This window comes from Myripristis murdjan, chromosome 17, assembly GCF_902150065.1.
Source record: "Myripristis murdjan chromosome 17, fMyrMur1.1, whole genome shotgun sequence".
NCBI lineage: Eukaryota > Metazoa > Chordata > Actinopteri > Holocentriformes > Holocentridae > Myripristis > Myripristis murdjan.
In genome coordinates, this window is record NC_043996.1 from 2790947 (window position 1) to 2812584 (window position 21638).

A 21638-nucleotide genomic window follows, 5' to 3' on the forward strand; every position below is an offset into this window, starting at 1 on the left:
CTGCTGTGTTTTCTGAAGTAATATAATTATGTCAGAGCTTCAAGACATTAGACATTAGAATTGAGATAATTATTACTCAGAAAAAAGGCAGATTTTTTTTTCCCCCTTCAGTGAATGCATTAAGCCTCTGTAAATAGCAGTATTTCAGAGAATTAATCTCTAATCACAAGCTAGCTTAACCAAACTTTTGCTTTGTCAAGTTAAGCATTAAGATATTTAGAGTGGTTGTCAAAAACACTGCTTATCATCAAATAGTATTTATATCATTATCTGGTAAAAGCTGCAGATTGCAGCCTTTTTCGAATCTTTTGTTAGCAGTTTTATAATCTTATTGGGATGAGGCGTTACCTGCCTGTCTACCGCAGGTAAACTAAAAAGCCAGTGTTTATTCTTATTTCCTCCAGTAATGCTTTTAAATGACAGCTTGTCTGTATCAGTAATGGCAAATCATTTAAAGATGAAAACTTTAGGTTTTCATCTTTAAATGTCTCTGTTATAAACTGTCTCCGTTATAAACTGTCACAATGTAGTTGGACCAATGTGTTGTCGTCATGGCTTCCCTTTTTATTACACCATCAACAATCCTAATTGTTTTCCACAGATCAGTGGTTGGTGCTGAGCTCTGTTCTGTCTCTTTGTACCAGTAAATCCACTGACTGTTCTCTACCACGCCATTAAAAGACAAAACAGAGGAGAGAGTGCTGTGTCATTTCAGAGGAACTGTGAGGGCTTGAATGAATTATCATTATAAATGATGTCTATTACACATCTTTTATAAGCTCAGTCACCCTCTTCCCTGCAGTTTCCAATATGTGTTTCAGTGTGTCCTATTGCAGTTACTGCAGTTTCATAAAATGCTGTGTAATGAGTATGATTTTGAAAGGCAGATTACATGTTGCAGACACAATCTATATTACAAAATCTATGTCCACCATGAATGACAGCAGCAGGATAAACAGGTAGGGGTGTGACGATTCACCGATGCATCTAGATGCTCCTTGCTTAATGTGTAAGATGTGGCCATGTCAATATGGACGGCCTTTATCAGCACAAAGCCACAAGTGAATCGAGGAGAAATTAGTCCAGATATTACATGCATATGATTTATTTTTGGCATCAACTAATTGCTGTTGTTGATGCTTTCACATTGTGTGCATTTGTCTCCTATTTTATTCCCCTATTCCCCTTGCACCGTCTCTCTCTCTCTCTCTGTGAGTGTGACACATCACAGGAGGTCACATGACCCCCGCTCCCCTCGCTCAAAGAAAACAAGCGCTGCCCACCCTCTCTTCACCTTGTTTCCTCAAAGATGTTAACTGACAGTGAAGAAATTTACGTCACACCACCGAATGTTCTTGAAGGGCAAGTGTGGAATATTGTTGGACCAGTGGTGTGGTGGAGGGCACACGCAGGTTATGAAGTATGTCCAAATCTTTTTCCGGTAATTTACAATTTACCCACCTATCAGTCAAAAGGAATCACATGGTTTTTTTTCCTACAATATCTTTTGCATATTCATTGCAGCCATGCAAAATTTTACATTCATACTCAGGGGCATTGTAGTGGGGGGAAAAGCAGGACTGTTTACCCAGGGCCACAATGGGGAAGGGGGCCCTCAAAAGCCTGAAATAAAAAGATTTCCTTATTGGTTGGCAATACAAGGGCACAGTAAGATTTCTTTTCAAGCGGCCCAAAATCCCTGGCGGTGCTCATGTTCATACTATGAATATTTTCTGAGTTTACAGGTCCATAAAGTCCAAAATATATGGGTGGGTCCAAATTTCTCATTTTTTTGAAATTCATGTTGTTGTTTTTTTTCTAGCATTTTTGAGCCCTCATAACTTCAATATTGACATAGCAACGTGAAATTTTCAAAACACACTCGAGCTCCATTAAAAACTGCAAACAAGTCATGACATCATCTCTGTCAGAATGTGGCTGTGTGAAAGCTGCTTGTTGGGCACCAAAACTCTGCTGAGGAGCAGTAACTTTATCCAAACATTATTTGTACTTGCAACTCATCCAATTTACATGTTTCCAGCTGTAATGGTGCTCATCCCTGTGTGCACATCCACACAAACTGAGCTTGTATTTTACTTTAAAAAAAAAAAATCATTTGTCCATTTGTCTTTGAAAGTGTGACATTGCACATCTACTTTTCTTCTCTTGACAGTCGCCATGGTGCATGTGAGCGATGACATGTGCGTGAGTGTTTACCCTGACCTTGACCCTGACAGGCATACAGCCAGAGGGGACCACCTGGCAGGACGTGTTAGTCTGCTACAATTTTGTGTTACTTTCTTTTATCTCAGAAGAGAAATTCTATCTTAAAAAACTGAGTTGCTATTTTATTAATTATTTTATATGATTTATTTTGCATTGCATTATTTTGTATTGCCCTGCAAGCTGAACAATTGGCTTTGTATCTTGCTGCACAAATACATTATAAACACTTTTAAAGTATTGTTTAAAGATTATCATTTACAAATGCAGATTCCAAATAATATTTTAATGCCATTATAATCTCTCTCTCTCTCTCTCTCTCTCTCTCTCTCTCTCTCTCTACTGCTCTACTGGATTTATAAATCTATCAGAATTTCTTCATGCAAATAATAGTAGAACATTAGTAGAAGTGAAATGTAAAGAGTCACACTGTTGTGTTTCATTGTATTGCACCACATTGTGCTGCATCGTGACGGGGCTGAATCAAAACGTACAGATTCTTCGGCTACTTAAGATGTGGTCAGATGTATCACAATGGTGTGAATATAGACAGTGTAGGCAGTGTGACTGCACTAGGGTGCATAGAGTGTGGGGGCTCATAGGAAAAGCAGGCCCTCAAAAAACATGTTGGACATAAAACAGGCCAGTATGAGTGATTCAAATTGCTGCCTCAGAAACACATTTGTGGTCAAAGAACTCACTTCAAGATAAATGACATGCTATTTGAGATATATATGCTCTCAAAATGGCAAACCCATTTCCATCGTAGTTTTTTTTTTTTTTTTTAAGGTCTGTTGCAGTCTATAACAAAATTATATGCGTATTCTGCAATAACTAAAACAATACAAATAAACTATATAAACAATTCAGTCAATGAATAATTTCTTATTTTCTGTGGTATTTTTGTCATATGCAGTTATGCAGTGATAATAATGTCAAGTTTCTATTTGATCATGTGACAAGATGTTACAATATAGCTAATATAGGTGCAAAATCTTAACATCAAGCTGAGCACATCTGCAAGCCAAGCGAGCACACACATGCGCGCGTGCGCGCGCACACACACACACACACACACACACACACACACACACACACACACACACACACACACACACCAATTTTCCCTCCACTAATTATTGCATTATTAAGAAAGCAACCTTGAACAAATTACTTTATAACTATGGTGGAAATACTGTACAAATAATTTACACCATGACACGATGTGTCCAATCGAGGATTTTGAATTGCATTAATGACACATCAGTGCATGTTTTGGTATTCTTTGAAAGTATACATTGCCAGCAACAGCAATTTCGAAGACATTTGAGCCACATCTCTGTCCTGTGAAGCCGACAGCCACAAGCAAGTGATTAACTGCCTACTGGAACAGTTTGTCCGTGATAAAAATACGCTTAACATAAGCTGTAGTCAGCTATTCATATTTACAGTAATTTACAGGCTAGTTATCTAGCAACTCGCCTGCTGATGTTTTTTTTTTTTTTTTTTTTAATCTTCATACCTTCCCCATAACAGCTATAGTAATGTAACCATTCCAGCTATAGTAATTCCAGCTGATTAGTTGGCTTGTTAATGTTACGTTGCTGTGTCAGAGCGCTGTCCATGGTTCTGATCTCTGATCTCTGGTCTCCTGCTAAACTGCACAGCTATAAATTGGACATGTCATTTTCATGTGTGTGCTACACTAACTGTTTAGCCTCTGGTTGAGCTTAGGAAAGAAAAATAACATTTGTTAAGTTACCACAGTGGTATTTCAATGCCAAACTACAGCCTGTCTCTATCCCTTTCTCCTTCACATAATGCTGTCATGGTGGGAAAACACATTTATCTCACTTTTCACGCTCAGAGCACTCATTTGCATTTTAAGACATCATGCTCATTTCACAAGATTTTAGGAGACCAGGCTTGTGTGTTTGTACAATGGGTTCATGCATGTGCGTGTCTGATGAAATGAGTTTTGACAGCTTGAATTTGGCCATTTGTTAGTCACTAATGCATTCACTGTTAGTATCAAGCTCAATGCTGACAGTAAAATGCAGTAGTGAATATCTACTGTGTATCAGAGTGTGTGGGAGGAATAATATAGAGGAAACCTGATCTATAATATCAGCCAATGTTTTCCCAGCTTATGAAAAACTTTAAGGGGTTCAGACGAATTTGGAATATCAACATGCTCATTAAAAAAATCTTTATCAACTGTTATGCAGGGCTGTAGTGGATGGTAAACACAGGTTTTTTAACTACCTCTTTAAATCTGAAATAGCACACCTCCCCTGGAGTATTTATACAGTTACATGGGTTAAGCACAAGCCAGTTCCCAATTGAACTTTCTCTTTTGCTCTTGAATCATTCGTGTTGGCTGACCATGGACAGGTTGTGTTATTGTCTTGTGAACAGGAAGCAGCTGGTGATAAGCTGAGGATGAAAAAACAAGTGCTCCCTCCCCTGCTGTCTGACGCAGACACTATGAGCACACTGAGAAGACAGGTAAGGCACAAGATGGACATCAGACAATGTCTGACATGTGCTGCATCTGACATGTGCTGCATCACCTGGTAATTTGTTGAATAAAATATGTAGCTAAAGTTTGTCCAATCTGTGTTGTTTTCTCTCCATTTTCTAGAAGTTTTATCTAAGCAGTAAACCAAGCACCTTGCTGCAGGTTTAGCTTAATGTAATGATACTTGATGAATGCACAGCCAAAGAAACCTCTTAAGAGTATTGCTTTACTAGAGCTTACCAACATTTTACATTGCAATGAACCGTTTTGCAAATCACGCAGGGGCCCTATTGATTTCACAACATATAATCAAAATCTCTCAATTTTCAAATTAAAAATTTTGTTTGAAACACCCACCTTATAATGTTCTGCTTCTCTGATTGCTTTGGGAGAGGATTAGCAGAAATATTATGTTTATACAGCTTGTAGATATTAAGCTAAACATGGAAAAGGACACATATGGTCCTTTAAGGTCTAGCTCTTAGCTGGACCAAGATGAGATGCAGTACCTCTAGGAAAGGTTAAAATCCTCATAACATAATTCTTCTTGAGTCAGTTTTGTCATTCTGGTATGAATGAAAGCTTTGCATACAATGCAGAGTACAGAGTGTCTTTAACTTGAGATTCTTCAATTGTTTCTGTAAGTACAGACAATAGATAGATCAATATAGGAACAATTACACAAGAGTAATCTGAGTGTATGATAACTGAATGATCAGGGTGAAAAATACTTTCTTTCTCTTGCTGACGAGGCTCATAGTGTGGAAGCTGACATGTGCTAGGGTTTAGCCACCCTTTGATTTACCACTACAGCCCTGATATTATTCTAGTAGACTACATAAGTCTGTTCAGCAGGGCTTACAGTGCAGAGAGGAAGAGGGAGTAGGACTAGTTGCACAGTAATTGCTGCTGCTGAATGGAAATCTATCAATTCATGAAACAATAACCTGAGAAGACAACTCCTCTTTGCAGTCAGTGACATCCATGACCCTGCGGAGCTCACAAACCTGGTCAAATCCAAGTATGCCCAAAACATGTGGGTGTCTAGTTGACACCCACATGTTTTGGCAAAATTTTTGTAAAACTGATAATTCTAATTCAAACTGAAATTTGTTTCCATGGACTCCTATTTATTTTCCATTCTAAAATTCTGTACGTTTCAATATCCTGACTGGATTTGAATAAGTTTAAATTACAATGGGTCTATAAAAAAACAAACAAACAAAAAAAAACTTTACCATCAGGCAAATGCAGTGGTCGTGTTTAACTGAAACCTAAGGTATGGTAGATTTATGACCAAACACAACTACAGTGTATGCCTCGCACTGAAATGTTGTACCACACCTAACAATGTAAGAGACCAGCTCTGTGTAAAGTCTCCACATGAAGATAGTTCAGACATACCATGCTGGATGCCGTTTCTCTGACTGAGTGCTGTTCCAGGCATCCCGCTGCTCAGTAAGGAACTTTCTTGTTAAAAATTGTTGAAAAAGGGGTTAGGGTTAGTCATTTATTCTGTGGCGTTTAAACAGAAAATTTACTACATATGTAATCACAGATTTTCCCATTTTCGTTGCCATGCCAGGGTGTGGCAACTGCCATACTCCGCCAAACGCTGTCCTTGGGCAGAAATCTTCAACTGTCCCAAGCTACCAAGGGCCCAGTGCACACCTCATCAAGTTATAAATAAGGGAGCTTCGTTCAATTTTTGCCTTAAAAAATTATGCGTTCCTATGTACAGTGTGATACAAATGTCAGGGCCATCTTTTGGCCAACATCTGGTCCAAAACGCACTGGACATCATTAGCCAGCTTTCCACTGTCGTGCTAAACTTGGGTGTACCAGTGCTTGCCAAGGCCAGTTGTGTGTCCATTGTCACATCCAGGCTTTGATGGTGCCTCAGTGGGGCTGTTGGGGGCAGTTTCCAGGTGTTAATGGCCCCCTAAATTCATATGGGCCAGACCGGGCTAACTGCGGTCTGAGGCGGAGTTAAGAGTGATAAGTGGGGAGACGGTGCAGCTTATAAGTACAGATGTCAGCACAGCAGCTCACTTTTGTAGCAGAAAAATAACGGAGAAAAGAAAAATGGAGAATAACCAGCAGTACTGGTCAAACGATCACTATCTGGGCAGAAGATAATGTCCAACATCAAATCGGCAGTATTTTAGGATGGTTATGTAATATACAGTGATAGAGCTGGCAGCGGTGGGTGGTCCAACACACAGTGGGACAGGTCTGCCAAAAACTGAAAAAAACTGAAAAAACTGACATCTCAGTTCAAGGTAGTTAAAGCACACAATGCACAAAGTGGCGTCCAAAAGAGAAAAGTCCTGTGGTATGTAGTTTTGCAATAGTTAGTCGGTGCCGGGTGTGCAGACTTTAACCACTCACTTCCTACTTAACCCTCACATACATGGACGGGACGGGACTGCAGAACGGGACTGCGGGGCTATTGGCACAACAGTGGAAATGCAAATGGTTTTGTTCTCACAGCTGGAGGCTAAATGCTGGGAACACCGTCTGGCTCAGAGATAGCCCTCGCTCACAGCGGTGCAGTGGAAAGGCAGCTTTTGTGTACTTTTCAACTCAGTGTGCAGACTGGTGAAGAGAAGAGGTACAGTGGGTCTTATTAAATAGATAGAAGACTGACAAGAGGGACAGGAGGGGATGTGGAGGGTCCTATGCCTGTGTTTGCCTCTGGCCCCAAAATCACTAAGTGTGCCCCTGGGTTTAAATCTTTAACAGAGTAATCCAAGTCCTGATTTATACATTAGCCATTTGCTTGAACAGTTTTTAAGTGAAAGCAGTGGTTTGGGAAGAACTGAACATAGAAATGGAGATTCAGGACTTGAATTTGAAATTCTCTTAACTTTTTTTTTATCTTTAATTTTTAGTGGGAATTTTTATTAATTAATTTATTTAACTTTTTTGGGGATAATTCTGTGGCACATATTCATAACTATAAATAGTTTTCTTGTAATATTTTTGTTTTATTTATATTTTTGCAGATTTTGTGGTAATGTTTTACTAATTTTCTTAAAACCTTTTTGTTAAATTGTTAAAGTAGAAAGCATCCAGTTTTTCTGACATTTTAACCCTTTGATGCATGAATTATGAAGGCCTGAGTCAAGATTTTTTTCTTATGTGTTTTTACTCTTCTTAGGGCATGAACACTTTTGTGAGTCTCCATACTTCTTTAAGGATGCAGGACTGGTATTACCATGTCATGATACTAGTATTAATATGTTTTCAGCAACAAGAACTGACAGTCTCTGCATAAACCTCAATGGAGGGGAGCAGCAGAGAGTATTCTAACAGCTGATCATTTTAATAATTATAAATAGATTTCTTGCATTTTTTAAATTTTTATTATTTTATTTTTTGGCTAATTTTGTGGTAAATTGAATACAATTTCTTTTATAATTTTTTTTTTTTTTTTTTTTACTGATATTCTTTTTTCCCCATGTTTTTGAAAGAAATCATGTGAATTTGGCCAGGTTTCAATGGGTTAGGCTATGAATCTACATGACTGTCACATTTTACTCATGCACTGCAGCATGACCTTGTGCGTGTGTGTGTGTGCGTGCGTGCGTGCGTGCGTGCGTGCGTGCGTGTGTGTGTGTGTGTGTGTGTGCGTGCAATAGTTGTAGCAGTGGAGGCATGCTGTCATGTAGTAGAGGTGATATTCAGAACATATCTTACGGTGGATGGTAACCAAATTGATGCAGACATGCAACACAATGTGAGTGGATGTGTGTGTGTGTGTGTGTGTGTGTGTGTGTACCTTGGCATATTGCATTGCCAAGTGGTATCATTCTCAGAAAGGCATTTCTATGTTGTTATGGTACATGAGAGCCAACACAAATGCCAGATTATAATATGAACCCATATCACGGCTCAGGATACAAGGGCTTTGGAAACCTCCCAGTGACCAGCCATCCACTTTTAAACACAACCTTGAACAGCATCAATTCAAACGAAGGAAAGACCAAAATTGTTGAGTACAATAATAATATAATAATACATTAAAATCATAGATACAAATAAATACAATGCAGGAATCATATTATAAACTTTCTAGTGGTTTCACTCTTTTCCTGTCCTTTTAACTCCTGTCAAATTTTAGTCTCTCTCTCTCTCACGCACACACACACACACACACACACACACACACACACACACACACACACATGCACACACACACACACACACACGCACAGCAGTTTTGTCAGTCTGAATGTTTGGCTTTCATCCTGTGATTCTCTCCACTTCAGAGAGTCCAAGGTTAGCCATCCTTTTCTCTCCTGATAATTCATGTGCTTATACAAGCATGAAGGCACAGAGCCGGCGCCTCCTTTCCAAGGCCAAGAGAGAGCTGGAGAGAAAGGAAATTACTGTATAATATCACCACCGAGCAGATAAGAGCAAGAAAGAATGGGTGTTGGGCACAGCTTATGACAACAATATTCATGGGGCGTTTTTATGATTTATTCTGACGGAGCAGCACTGAGGCCATGCACCTGCTCGCGGCTTGTCTTTTTGTATCCTCTTATTAAATGAGCTGGTGTGAGAAAAAATAAAAAACAAAGAAATGGGAGGAGACGTGAGAAAAAGAAGAGAGATGAGAGACAGGGAGGACGTAAAAGCAAGAGGCGGAGAAGGCAGGAGAGTGAGGGAGAGAGAACGCGAGACGTACAACAAAATACAAATCAAAACTAAATTTTCATGCACGGGAAGCATGTGCAAACGCGCTTCTGTCTATTCCCTTCTACCTTTGACACATCCTCTCCTTTCCAGTCCTGTTCTCCCATCACACCCTCCTGCTCTTCTCCTTTTTTTTCCCCCTCCTCTCCTCTCCTCTTCGAGGGATGTCAGGTAAATTCCAGCAAACATGTTGCATTCAGCTCCCACCTGCCTACACTACTAAGCTCATCTGTCAGCCGGCTGAAACACTCCAGCGCCATGTTAAGCAGCCCCTTAGCATTCAGCTGCGAGCCTCCAAGACACGCCGGCCGCCGAGTACATGGCCGAAAAATGGAATTCATTTCCTGTCTCTCCCCCCGTGTTGCATAAAAGAGGAACTGTCACTCTGATCAAAACGATCAGCGAGATGAGAAACACTTGAAATAGTTGTCTTGTGTTTATTCTTTTTCTTGAAGCAGCACAAGGGAATGAAAATATCAGCCGAGCTCCCAAAAGGGCGGACTGTTCTCTGCTCGGTGGTGGTATGTGTGTAACATGTTCACCTCGGTATGCTGAAAATAAGCGGATCTAGAATAGAAAATTTTACAATTTTACGCCCAAACAGTGTGTTGCAAGATTGTACGATTTTCCACTGGAAAATATCATTGTATTGGCGACTTTTCCCACACTGACTGGGGAGATCCGGGTCGGTTGTAGCACTTTTTTGTTTTTTCCTTATTACAAAAAGACACAGCCAGCTACAGTTTCAATATTTTAATGTAAGCAAGGTACACAAGTACTCCACCAATTCAAACTACGGTTTCGTCCCGCGGATCAATACAGCGGGTGTGATCAGGCCGAAGGTGGAAGCAGCGCCCCACACTGGGGTGAAAGTAGCACACGTGTGGGACGAATGTAGCAGTCCTCAAAAGTGGACTGAAGAGGCCAGGTGACACATTTTTTTTTTTTTTTTTGCTTTTACTTCTCATTCCTTCAACAGTTAACCTTTCCAAGTAATAGTGAAATATAATTTATGTTATATGTTGCAAATTCATAGAGTTAGACCTTTTGTCTATTTTGCCGACATAACCAATGTTTTGCCTCCCTTCATAGACTTACCCATGCAAATGATTCACAATACAAATTTCTTGTTAAGATTAGCATTTAAAATGATTAACTTTTATAGTTATGAACTTTGCATTTAAGTTATTGTAGGCTATTTATTAAATGTTATTTATTTCATTTGTCATCCATAGCCTGTTGTATATTCTATATTGTGAATGGCTAGATTATTTTTATTACATTTTTGCTGCAGCTCTGATTGACTGGCCCTCAGAAACAGCCTGGCAAGCTCTTTCATAAAGCTCTGTGCCGATCCGACCCCGGTCGGTCTTCCTCACCCTAATCCTCGGCATATCCTGTAAGCACAACGTCAAGGAAATGCATAGGTAAGGCTCTGCTACTACCTACCCTTGCTTTCCCTACATTTAAAAGGACATAGCAGAAAAGCTAAGCTAACATGGTACATGAAACGACCGCTAATGTTTAGTCTACCGATAGGTCTAACAGACCATACAGGTTTGTTGTATTAAATAAACAAACTGTATGACAAAATCAAAAAACTCTTACGGTTTCAGTATTTTACTTACCACTATGAAAAAAACGTTTTCTCCTAAAACTTGGCAACAATACATGGGGCGGCAAAGATTTTTTGCAGAGGCCGCCATGAAAGGAAGTGGAATCTGATCACCAAATTACAAGTTCCTGTGTTCTGTGTAACACGAATAAGGGCCCGTGCTACAACCGCCCCCCTGCTACAACCGACCCGGGTCTCCCCTAGGTGTTGAGGAATGTCCTTTGAATGTCCGTTGTTAAGGTTGTGGCTCAGCGGTGATAACTGTGAAAGATACCTTTCCTTAACTTTTAGAAACCGTGAGCCACCAACAGTTAGCTCTCTGCTACATTATATGGTGCATGATGCCAATATACACTGAGCTACCTGGGGCCGTAGCGCCACCTAATGGAAAAGTCATGTTGTGCCATTGTAAAAAGAGTAAAAAATATTTCCACACAATACTTCGAATCAGATAAACTCTTGTAAGATCAGATGCTTAGTGATTCTTAAACGTTGAGTGCTACAGTTCAGACCTCAGCATTCAGTCTTACAAGCAGCGGTCATTAGTGAGCAAGTGAGCTCAGTGCTGTAAAATGTAAATACTACACACAAATGGCTACAGAGAACTGCAATCATTTGCTCGCGTGTGTTCAGCAAGCAGCGGAATTCAGGATGTCTAGACTTTAAAGTGCAGTGTTGACATTTCATTAATTCAACCACCTGCCTTCATCTGCTGCCAGTCCAGGCACTCCGCACCATGTTAAACAGCCTGTTAGCATTCAGCTGCTAGCTGCCGCCTGACACACACCGTGGGTGCAAAGGAAGAAGATGTACCAGAAGAAATAAAAGATGGTTCCTGCTTCAAAAATATATTTAGTGATGCACTGCTGAGATTATTCCTTTATTTTTCTCTGAGCCAAAATATTTAGGAGCTGGAGAAAACTACATAAAAATGAACAGAGAGAGAGAGAGAGAAAAGTTTTTTCCTCATCCCACACAAAGAATATAATGTTTGTGAAAAAAAGAGACAGAGTGACTATCATAACTTCGTAGCCACACAGTGTTCGAGTTTTTTGAAGAGATTTTTGAGCCTTGGGCATTGTTGCATGTAGTTATCTACTATAAGTTAAAAAATTTGTCAAAGATGTCATCACTCTTACAGTGGCAGCAGAGTGCAGTAGCATTTCTTGATGTCTGAACCTGTGCTGTGGATAGTTATAGTATAATGCTTCCTATGATTCCCTTATTTTCCATCTATTTGATCTTGTTTTTCCGAGCAGAACACATGATGGGGTGTGGATGATCGGTGAGTAAGTCAGCTAAGGGCAGAGCACTGATGTGAAGGATGGTAGATCTATTTATCCTTGGCATTTGCATCAACCACCAGTTCTCTAATCATCATGAGAATTAAAGTAAAAATGTCACAAAAGATATTTCTGTGACTTCATGTACACTTTTCGTTGCCAACATGTTCCTGAGACAGACACAACCTTAAAGCCTGTGTAGGTTAATTTTAGTGTGGGAGGGCTGTTGTCAGAAATTTGAGCTCAAACAGCATCCACCTGAGATTCAGTACCTTGTCCAAGTCGCTCCCACTCACATGCACACGTCGCTCATGCATGTGGCTCCGATGCCAGCGCAGTGAGGACGTAGGAACTGGCGAGCTGGAACTACAGAAAGCTAAGCTAAATGACTATAGCTAACATGGGCAAGGTGGAGTTTTTGGGGGAGGGGAAATGAGCAAGCACGGCAGCAGTGCATACGCGTTTGCACAAGCCACGACTGGAGTGAGATTGCGATACTTCCTTGTGGTGATTGGCTGTTTGATTTCCCCTGAATGAATTTCAACAAATGAGATTCCAGCCCCAGAAGAAGCCTGACGACCCGATTTTTTTCCCAGTTCATTAAGTTTGAATCAAAGCCTCTGTGTATAATGGCAATCTGTCAAAATTATAAAGAAAAGTTGTACCTACGTAAGCTTTAAGGGACTACACCAGTGATACTGTATGTTTTGTGTGAGATCTATAAAATATATAACCTTCACGTTTCTGCTCATCTTTTTCCAAAGTAAGCAGCCATATTTTAGAACTCTGATGTCATTTTTCCTCCCTTTAATCCAGTCATTGGTTTACATTCATTCCACTACGATATGAAAATGAACTTAAAGAGACTTTCTTCACAGCAATATTCCATCATGTAATAAAGCTGTCCACATTAGTTTTCCTAAAAGCAGCAGCACTGTTGTGTTTTGGTGACTTGAAATAGGATGGAACAGTCTCTATGCCAGAAAATAGTTCCCAGGGAAATGTTTGTTCTCCACAGCCAATTATCAGTTCTATGGTTTATGAAGGTCGGTGTTTCAACCAACAGTTCAAATTTGAAAATTAAGGGATTTTGAATATATATATGGTGGAATCTTTAGTCCCCATGCATGATTTACAAAAGGGTTAGTTGCATTGTAAAATGTGGGTAAACTGCAGTAAGTGGGCCAAACATTCAAAACCACAGAGATGGTCCTTTAAACGTGTGAGATCTCTGTCTGCAATTGTCAGTGTAATACTGCAAATTATAGCTGCAGGTAATGTCTCGCAGCTCTGAGGTCACGCATGGCTGATTTTACTCCTCCAATCTCCTCCAACGTATTTGTGTTTGTGCGATTCAGTTGACTTCACTGTCCAGCAAGAACAAAGTTCAAACGACAATAAATTGTCAGGGCAGTGGGTAAAAGCCTGTTTCATTGATTTAATTGTGTGTGTGTGTGTGTGTATGTATGAGAGAATTTGTATGGCCTCCTGCAGGCTGTGTGTGTGTGTGTGTGTGTGTCTGTGTCTGTGTTCTAGTTGTTGACCTTGCCTTGGCCAGTGGGAGTACTAGATGAGGACATTAACTGTCTCTGACTTTGCCGTGGACTCCTAATGGATCCTCTCACTGAAATCACACTATTTTCCTAAACAACACTATTTCTTCAAAAGAGGGCAAATCACAAAATCCCTCCTGGTGGGATGCAATCCTCTGCTGGCAAGGAGACAGACAGAATAGCAGAGAGTCTAGCAGGGAGTGGAGGAAGAGCAGAGGAAAAATGGAGGTGTAGTGAAATAGAAAACAAGGTAGGGGAGGAAGGGCATCTTTGAAGAAGGTGAACAGAATTAAGAGAGGGGAGGATCGCTACCTTTGTGCCTACATATATACATTTAATAACTATTAGGGTTTTATTGTAATTATTTGGGGGCTGCTATACATGATGTTTTGTTTTTTTTTTTGCTTTTTTAAAATGTTTCTAGTCTCTAACAATCCCTGCTCACAAATTTTGGGTGTAGAAAAATTTAGGCAGACCACACTTGACAAGACACTATTATTCACCCTAGAGGGATCCAAACTTATCAGCCAACAAGGAATGGGTTCTGTTCCGGTTCACAAGAGTAATTTTGAGCCATTTTGGGAATTTTGACCAAAAATAAATTGGTTCAGAACCCAAAAAATTGGTTCCAAGCTGGACCCCCCCCCCCCCCCCCCCCCCCCCCCCCCCCCCCCCCCCCCCCCCCCCCCCCCCCACCCCCCCAAAAATAGGACCTGACTTTGGAACCATGAGGAAAACAAGAGCGGGTGTGTATCATTCTACAAGGAAAGATGGAGATGACAGGGAAATCAAAGAGTATGCAGCGGTCTGCTGAAGAGACAATTTTTTCAATTTAGACATCTCCTGAATTTAAGGAAAAGATGACAGTGCTAGAAAAGGTATCTCAAAATTCTTAAAGAGTTGCCAAAGGCTGGGTGTGTTTGTACTCTCGATGAACTTATCAACGAGTGAAAAAAATGTAGTATTACTGAGAATCAAAAAAGGACTGTGGGAAAGGTAGTGCTGGGTGGGGTAATATGAGAGAGCATTATGATCTTTTCAAGCCCCAGCAGACTGGGGCTGAATTCAGCCACAGTGACCAGAAACCTGAAGACACAATACTTAGCCCTTTGGTTCCAAGAATCCCAAAAGTAACTGGCTCAAGAACCATGACTGTTTTGATTGAAAAGAGGTGTCATTTTCTCTAAAACCACGAATAATTTCATGAGGGCGGACGGTGCTTAAAACAGGGACGTGTATGAGCAGCGGGAATTGGCTTGAAAGGGTCTTGAAACTGCAGACTGGGGAGTTTTAGCTCCATAACAGAGCGTGGGCTGGATTTTGAAAGCCAGAAATCTCAGCAGCTGGCCAGGTGATCTATGAGTCATCTGTATTGATTAACAACACTATCCACTGTAGATGTATTAAGGTTGCTTTATGCTATGGGGCAGTGAAAAAAATCCCTATAGCACCTTTAATCATCAGAAAAGGATCAGTGTGTAATAATGATGAATGCATTTGTATGACGTGTCAACAATAAACATGTCACCTCCCTCCACAGATGCAGAGCCCCTCTGGGACAATAAGCAACAAATAGGTCACCTGGTTTTGACCTGTATGTGCAGTGCCTCTTTAGACCACTCGGTGTAGGTTTGAAAATGCTGGAACACAGTGCTGCATTATTCGCCATGCAGGCTTATCAAACTGTGGCCAGCATGACTGAGGTGAATAGATGAATAAACAAAGAAACAGCAGGTGACCAATCCATCGTCATCCATTTCTCAAATTGTCGGTGCTGTCATATTTTGAATTGAAACACCAAGGGGGGAAAACAAAAAAACAGCAGCGGTGTTGGTGGTGATGGGTTCTGTGTGTGTTAGTGTGTGTTGATGTCTTCAGCCGTGATGGATTGTTCTACTTCTTATTATCAGCACAAGGAAACAAATGCATTGCAGCTTCGTTGTATATGGCAATAAATCACTGAACCTTGAATCTTTGAATCAAGGCCTTATTAAAGTTAACAAAAGGTGCTGACGAGTGGGAGATGAGTCATCAGAGATAACACCAGCTTTGGGCTTTTACATTTAGAAAAGCTGGAGGATAATCAGTGACATTAGATGCGGGTTGCTATTAGCAAGTCTGGGATATATATCGTACACTAAAGTCAGTGGGCCTCATGCATGAATCGTGCATAGGCACAGATTTGATCTTAAATGGTACGTTCAAACTATTTAAGAACTTTTGTGGTATTCATCAATATTTGTGTATTTCTCAGTTGTTCTTAGAGAGGATCAAAATTTAAGAGTGCCCTAGACCATACATAAGCCAGTCTGCACAAAAGCTGTGTTTTGTGCTGTGAAATATTACTAAAAATGATTAAAAAAAAAAAAAAAAAAAAAGGATTTTACTTAATACACAGGAGAAAAAAATGTTTTTTCATTTAATAATTTCAATTGGTTACAAAAGATGATTGGGTCTAACATAAATAACAACAAAATGGGAGAAAATTCTGCTCTGGGCTAGGATGACACCAGATTAGTTGGAGTCGAAGCTGAGCCTGTAAAGTAGCCTGAAGCCTGACAAAGCTATTCTGCAAATATAAGTTTCTATGGTAACTTAGCTCAGGTTTAATTAAACGTGCTTTGTGGAACCAGCTTTCCTTATAATAACCCTGACATTTACTGAAACTTACAGGAATATACCTGGTTTAGCTTTTATGGAGAAGCCTGCTGTTTTCATTTGAATTGTTAGAAAGCCAACAACAAAATTGCATGTTATGATAGCTGTTTCCTGCAGAGTGTGTATTTCATGTGGGGAAAGTGCCCTCTCGTTTATCATAATCTGTCATGCCAGGGGCGGTACACAGAGACATAATCCATTCTAATTAATGGAGTACAATAAGCCAGTCCTAAAAGAAACGATGAAAACCTCAAACGACTTGATTTTATCCAATACTGTCCAGTTGTGAGGCTGTTTCAGACACACACACAGACACACACACACACATAAGCCACACATGCAGTTTGTGTGCAAAAATGGTCTAGTCTGTCTCAAGTAACTCAATTCACACCAAGTGGAATCAGCACTCTCACTAAAGACTCTGCTATTTTCTTTCTCTATACAAAGTTCTGCGAGGCTCTCTCTCTCTCTTATGTCTTCAATGGACAGAGTATCATGTCTGAGCGAGCCTTTGTCAGAGAGAGATAGGTACGGGGACAAAGGGGGAAGCGGAGAGACAGATGGGGACAATGCCAGAGAGGAGGAAAGGAGCAAATACTTTTTCTTTCATACAGAGCCTACATTTTAGCTCCTGTCTGCGCTCAGACAATCCAGTCAGCACCAGCAGCCATTTGATTCACAATGGACAAAGGTAATTTACTGCCACCGGGATGCTATTTAATTTAATTTAATTTGACAGAGCAAATGTAAAAGACTATTACTGTTGTGCATAGCAAAAGATACAAATTTACTTGTTAATTAAAAGATGCATTATATTGTATTCTAGCCACCTGCCCCGTAGCTTGTGTAGCCTATTGACCTTATTTGCAAAAACTCCGGGGGGCTTAAAGTGTTGTCTCTCCTGTTAGCCTCGAGTCTAACAGGAGAGATAACAGCACAAGAAGCTACAGCATAAGATTTGACAAGTAGACCGACTTGTTTGGCTGCCATGGCCGTCTCCTGCTCTTGGAGAAGGTGGCAGCATTGCCGACGTCCTGAACTTTTGGACAGTTTATGCTGCAAATGAGTTGGAGTTGGGAGCTGGGGTTTTCTTAGAGCTGAGTAGTTTGAATTAAGATTGCTACTTAGTCTGCCACTGCATGTCATTTCTGCACCATAAAACCAAGCGGGTCCATATTGTAGTTCAAGATTTACTGAAAAATTAAAGTAAGTACAGTACAGGCCAAAAGTTTGGACACACCTTCTCATTCAATGCATTTTCTTTATTTTCATGACTATTTACATTGTAGATTCTCACTGAAGGAATCAAAACTATGAATGAACACGTGGAGTTATGTACTTAACAAAAAAAGGTGAAATAACTGAAAACATGTTTTATATTCTAATTTCTTCAAAATAGCCACCCTTTGCTCTGATTACTGCTTTGCACACTCTTGGCATTCTCTCAATGAGCTTCAAGAGGTAGTCACCTGAAATGGTTTTCACTTCACAGGTGTGCCTTATCAGGGTTAATTAGTGGAATTTCTTGCTTTATCAATGGGGTTGGGACCATCAGTTGTGTTGTGCAGAAGTCAGGTTACTACACAGCCGACAGCCCTATTGGACAACTGTTAAAATTCATATTATGGCAAGAACCAATCAGCTAACTAAAGAAAAACGAGTGGCCATCATTACTTTAAGAAATGAAGGTCAGTCAGTCCGGAAGATTGCAAAAACTTTAAATGTGTCCCCAAGTGGAGTCGCAAAAACCATCAAGCGCTACAACGAAACTGGCACACATGAGGACCGACCCAGGAAAGGAAGACCAAGAGTCACCTCTGCTTCTGAGGACAAGTTCATCCGAGTCACTAGCCTCAGAAATGGCAAGTTAACAGCAGCTCAGATCAGAGACCAGATAAATGCCACACAGAGTTCTAGCAGCAGACCTATCTCTAGAACAACTGTTAAGAAGAGACTGCGCCAATCAGGCCTTCATGGTCAAATAGCTGCTAGGAAACCACTGCTAAGGAGAGGCAACAAGCAGAAGAGATTTGTTTGGGCCAAGAAACACAAGGAATGGACATTAGACCAGTGGAAATCTGTGAAAAAGAAAACGCATTGAATGAGAAGGTGTGTCCAAACTTTTGGCCTGTACTGTATGTGATGTGCAAAATGATTTATCATTTATTGTTTGCATTATACACTGCCATATCCAGTATACCCTGGCTGTGGGATTATTTAATCTAGGCATGACACTTCATGTACACCAAGTGTCAAAGGAGTCTACACATTGATCCATCCATACGTCGAGCTCAAAAAATCGTGTTCGCTCTTGGTCAGTCCAGGAGGTACAACTTATGCTGCTTTCATTGTCTTCTCTTCAGGGAGGCAGGATTGTAAGCCTATTGTTTGTCTGGGCTTTGGCATCACTGTGGCTCAGTCCCAGGGGCTTACAGCAAAAAAGACTTAAGATGTATCAGGAGAGGAAGCCACCAAAATCTACATTTATAGGGTTTCCTTCACGCCCTGTGAATTTACATGGGTTTGGAATGATGTTTCATGAAATGAGCACATCTTAAAATACAAATATGCAAAATTGCAATTTCAAAGAGTGGCTGATGATAATTCAAAGATGAGAGAAGGACTGCATGTTATTGTGCACACTGCAGGTATTTTTTGCTTACGGAATTCTTTTGGCAATATAATTCTTCTTTTGGTTATTTTTAGTTGTTGAAAGGCTAGAGATTGTTCTTGGTTCATCTCTGCTTTCCAGTAACTAAGTATGAAACCTGGGATGCAATGACTGATGTATAAATCAGAATCAGTGGGGTACCTCTATAATGGATGTAATGTACAAACACAGATTGGAGACTGCTGTACTGAGGAGTTCAAAAGCACTATATGCCACTAAGAGAGGTCAGACACAATGAAACAGCTGACTTTTGCAATGACTGCTAGTGTATTTCCCATAACAAGGTATTCATCCTAAAATGTTTAGAAAAAGTCTTAAATCCAGTTAGAGGAGGTCTTTATTCGACTCAGCAGTGTGATTTCCTTTGCGTCTCTATTTGGGTGTTTAAACCTGTCATGAATTTGATTTCAGGTCGCACTGAAAAGGCCTTAAACATCTCAAGTTTGGATTTCTGATACTGCACACAGCTCGGTCACAGTGTGCATAATAACACTGACTGAGCTGTGCAGTGAGTGAACAGAGAAGTAGATTACCACTTTTGGGGTCAACAGAGAAGTAAGGTTGTCCCTCCAGGATGCTGTAGACGATCTTTGCACTGTTCCCATAGGTGGGGTCATCCGCATCAGACGCTGTCACCTGGAACACTGAAGTTCCTGCATAGAGAAGAGGGCATAGTCGAGTCAAGGACTGATTTAGATGTATATCAGAAAAATACAGTAATAACCAGCAAACAATAATGGACTGGAGCTGTGTCCAAAAAAAAAAAAAAAAAAAATTCTCATTATTTCACATCCCCAATTGATGTAAATTTATACACCGTTTTTAACCTGAAGTAGCCTGATTTTCAGACTGAATGACCAGTCTGTTTCTGATTGCCATGTTAAGGGGCAGACACACTTGTCACACTTGTCTGTTCCATTCTTTTAAACTGAAATGCATGCAAGGGTGGGAGAAAAGTATTCACAGCCATCTGCAGACAAATTTCATGTTCTCACTCTGAACAAAGGTTCAGCCATGGTGAACTCTGGCCTGCACATTTGCACACTTACACAACAGAAGTCAATGTCACAGAAACCCCAGGGCTGAAAATCAACCATGCCTCCATGGTTGATTTTATCACTTTCTCACCATCCAGGTGTATACAATACTGTGCTCATAGTTGTTGACAAACAACATTTTTTTCAGGTGACTCGAATGTAATGTGTCCGCTCCCTTAGCCATTTTCTGCAAGTGGAGGGATTTCAACTTGCTAACCGATCACTAGCAAATAACATGTCCATCTGCTGTGACACAGTTTTCAGTTGGCTCTGTAGCTGCATTAGCCAACAACATTAACAGCACTACTGAAAATCATCTTCCCCTCTCAGAAATGACTTCAGTGCTCAATGATGCTCTGCTTTGACTGTTTGTAGTTTTCATTTATTTAAAATAAGTAGTGTCAATACATTTATGATCCATTTTCTCATGTTGTTAGCCAGTGTTAGCTAATATACTATAATCTCTCTGACTCTGGCACAGGTTGATTTCAAAATTTGTCCCACCATGGTGCTGATTTTCCAGGTTAGTTATTCAAATTAGGATTTGCACCTGAACTGGGCCAGAGTCTTTTTTAAAGTGACGTGTTGAACCAGGCTAAGCCTGGAGCTCTAATCTCACTACAGGCTGAACTGTACAACATACCTTTTCCTCAAGTCTAATTATAACCCTGACTTTAACAGTAGTCTCTAACCAGGTGCAGAAAATGGTATTCTCAAACACACATTGGATTATACACACATTATGCAAGCACATACACTATAATAAACATATTGTTCATTGCATCTTTAATAGTATAGGCATATAAAAGTATAACTATGACATGAAAGTTTATTGAGAACCTAGTTTTTTTTTTTTTTTTTAACAGCAACACAGTGCTTCTGTCCAAATGTGAAACTCTAAACTTCCCCAGTGCCTAATCTCAGCTGCAGTGAAGCACAGTGTCTGTTTTCTGTGGTGTCCTTGTAAAGAGCAATAGCCTATTAGCCTGACCATGTTGCAGCAGACAGGATAATAAGCCAAAGCCTTTATCCATCTCATCCATCATGCTAGTCCTGTGGGACATTTGTGAATATGTCAAAGCCACATTTAAAAAAAAAAAAAAAAAAAAAAAAAATTAAAGTGAAGGTGTCTTACAAATATATAAGCATCCACGTACTCCAAATCTATGTAAATAACATTTATCACAGCGAGATTTCAGTCAGACATAAAAGAACATCAAGAACAAATACAATATAAGGGTTACTTGCCAGCACTGATCTATTTTGTATTTTGGATAGTTAACACAATAATAAAGTGCTCACTGTGGCTGAACCCACCAGAAGTGGGTCAGTGGCTGTATTGGTATGCCCCAAAAAGCTGAAAGATGCACAGT

General features: G+C 40.2%; 1 protein-coding gene across 1 annotated transcript in view; it reads right to left on the reverse strand.

Moving 5' to 3' along the window:
• The window catches only part of LOC115375710 (cadherin-18-like), a 161611-nt gene that overhangs the window by 97982 nt on the left and 41991 nt on the right, over positions 1–21638 (reverse strand). The window contains exon 3 of the mRNA XM_030075236.1: positions 19762–19881. Within this exon, the coding sequence (XP_029931096.1) occupies positions 19762–19881 (120 nt within the window). The remainder of the gene's footprint in view (positions 1–19761; positions 19882–21638) is intronic.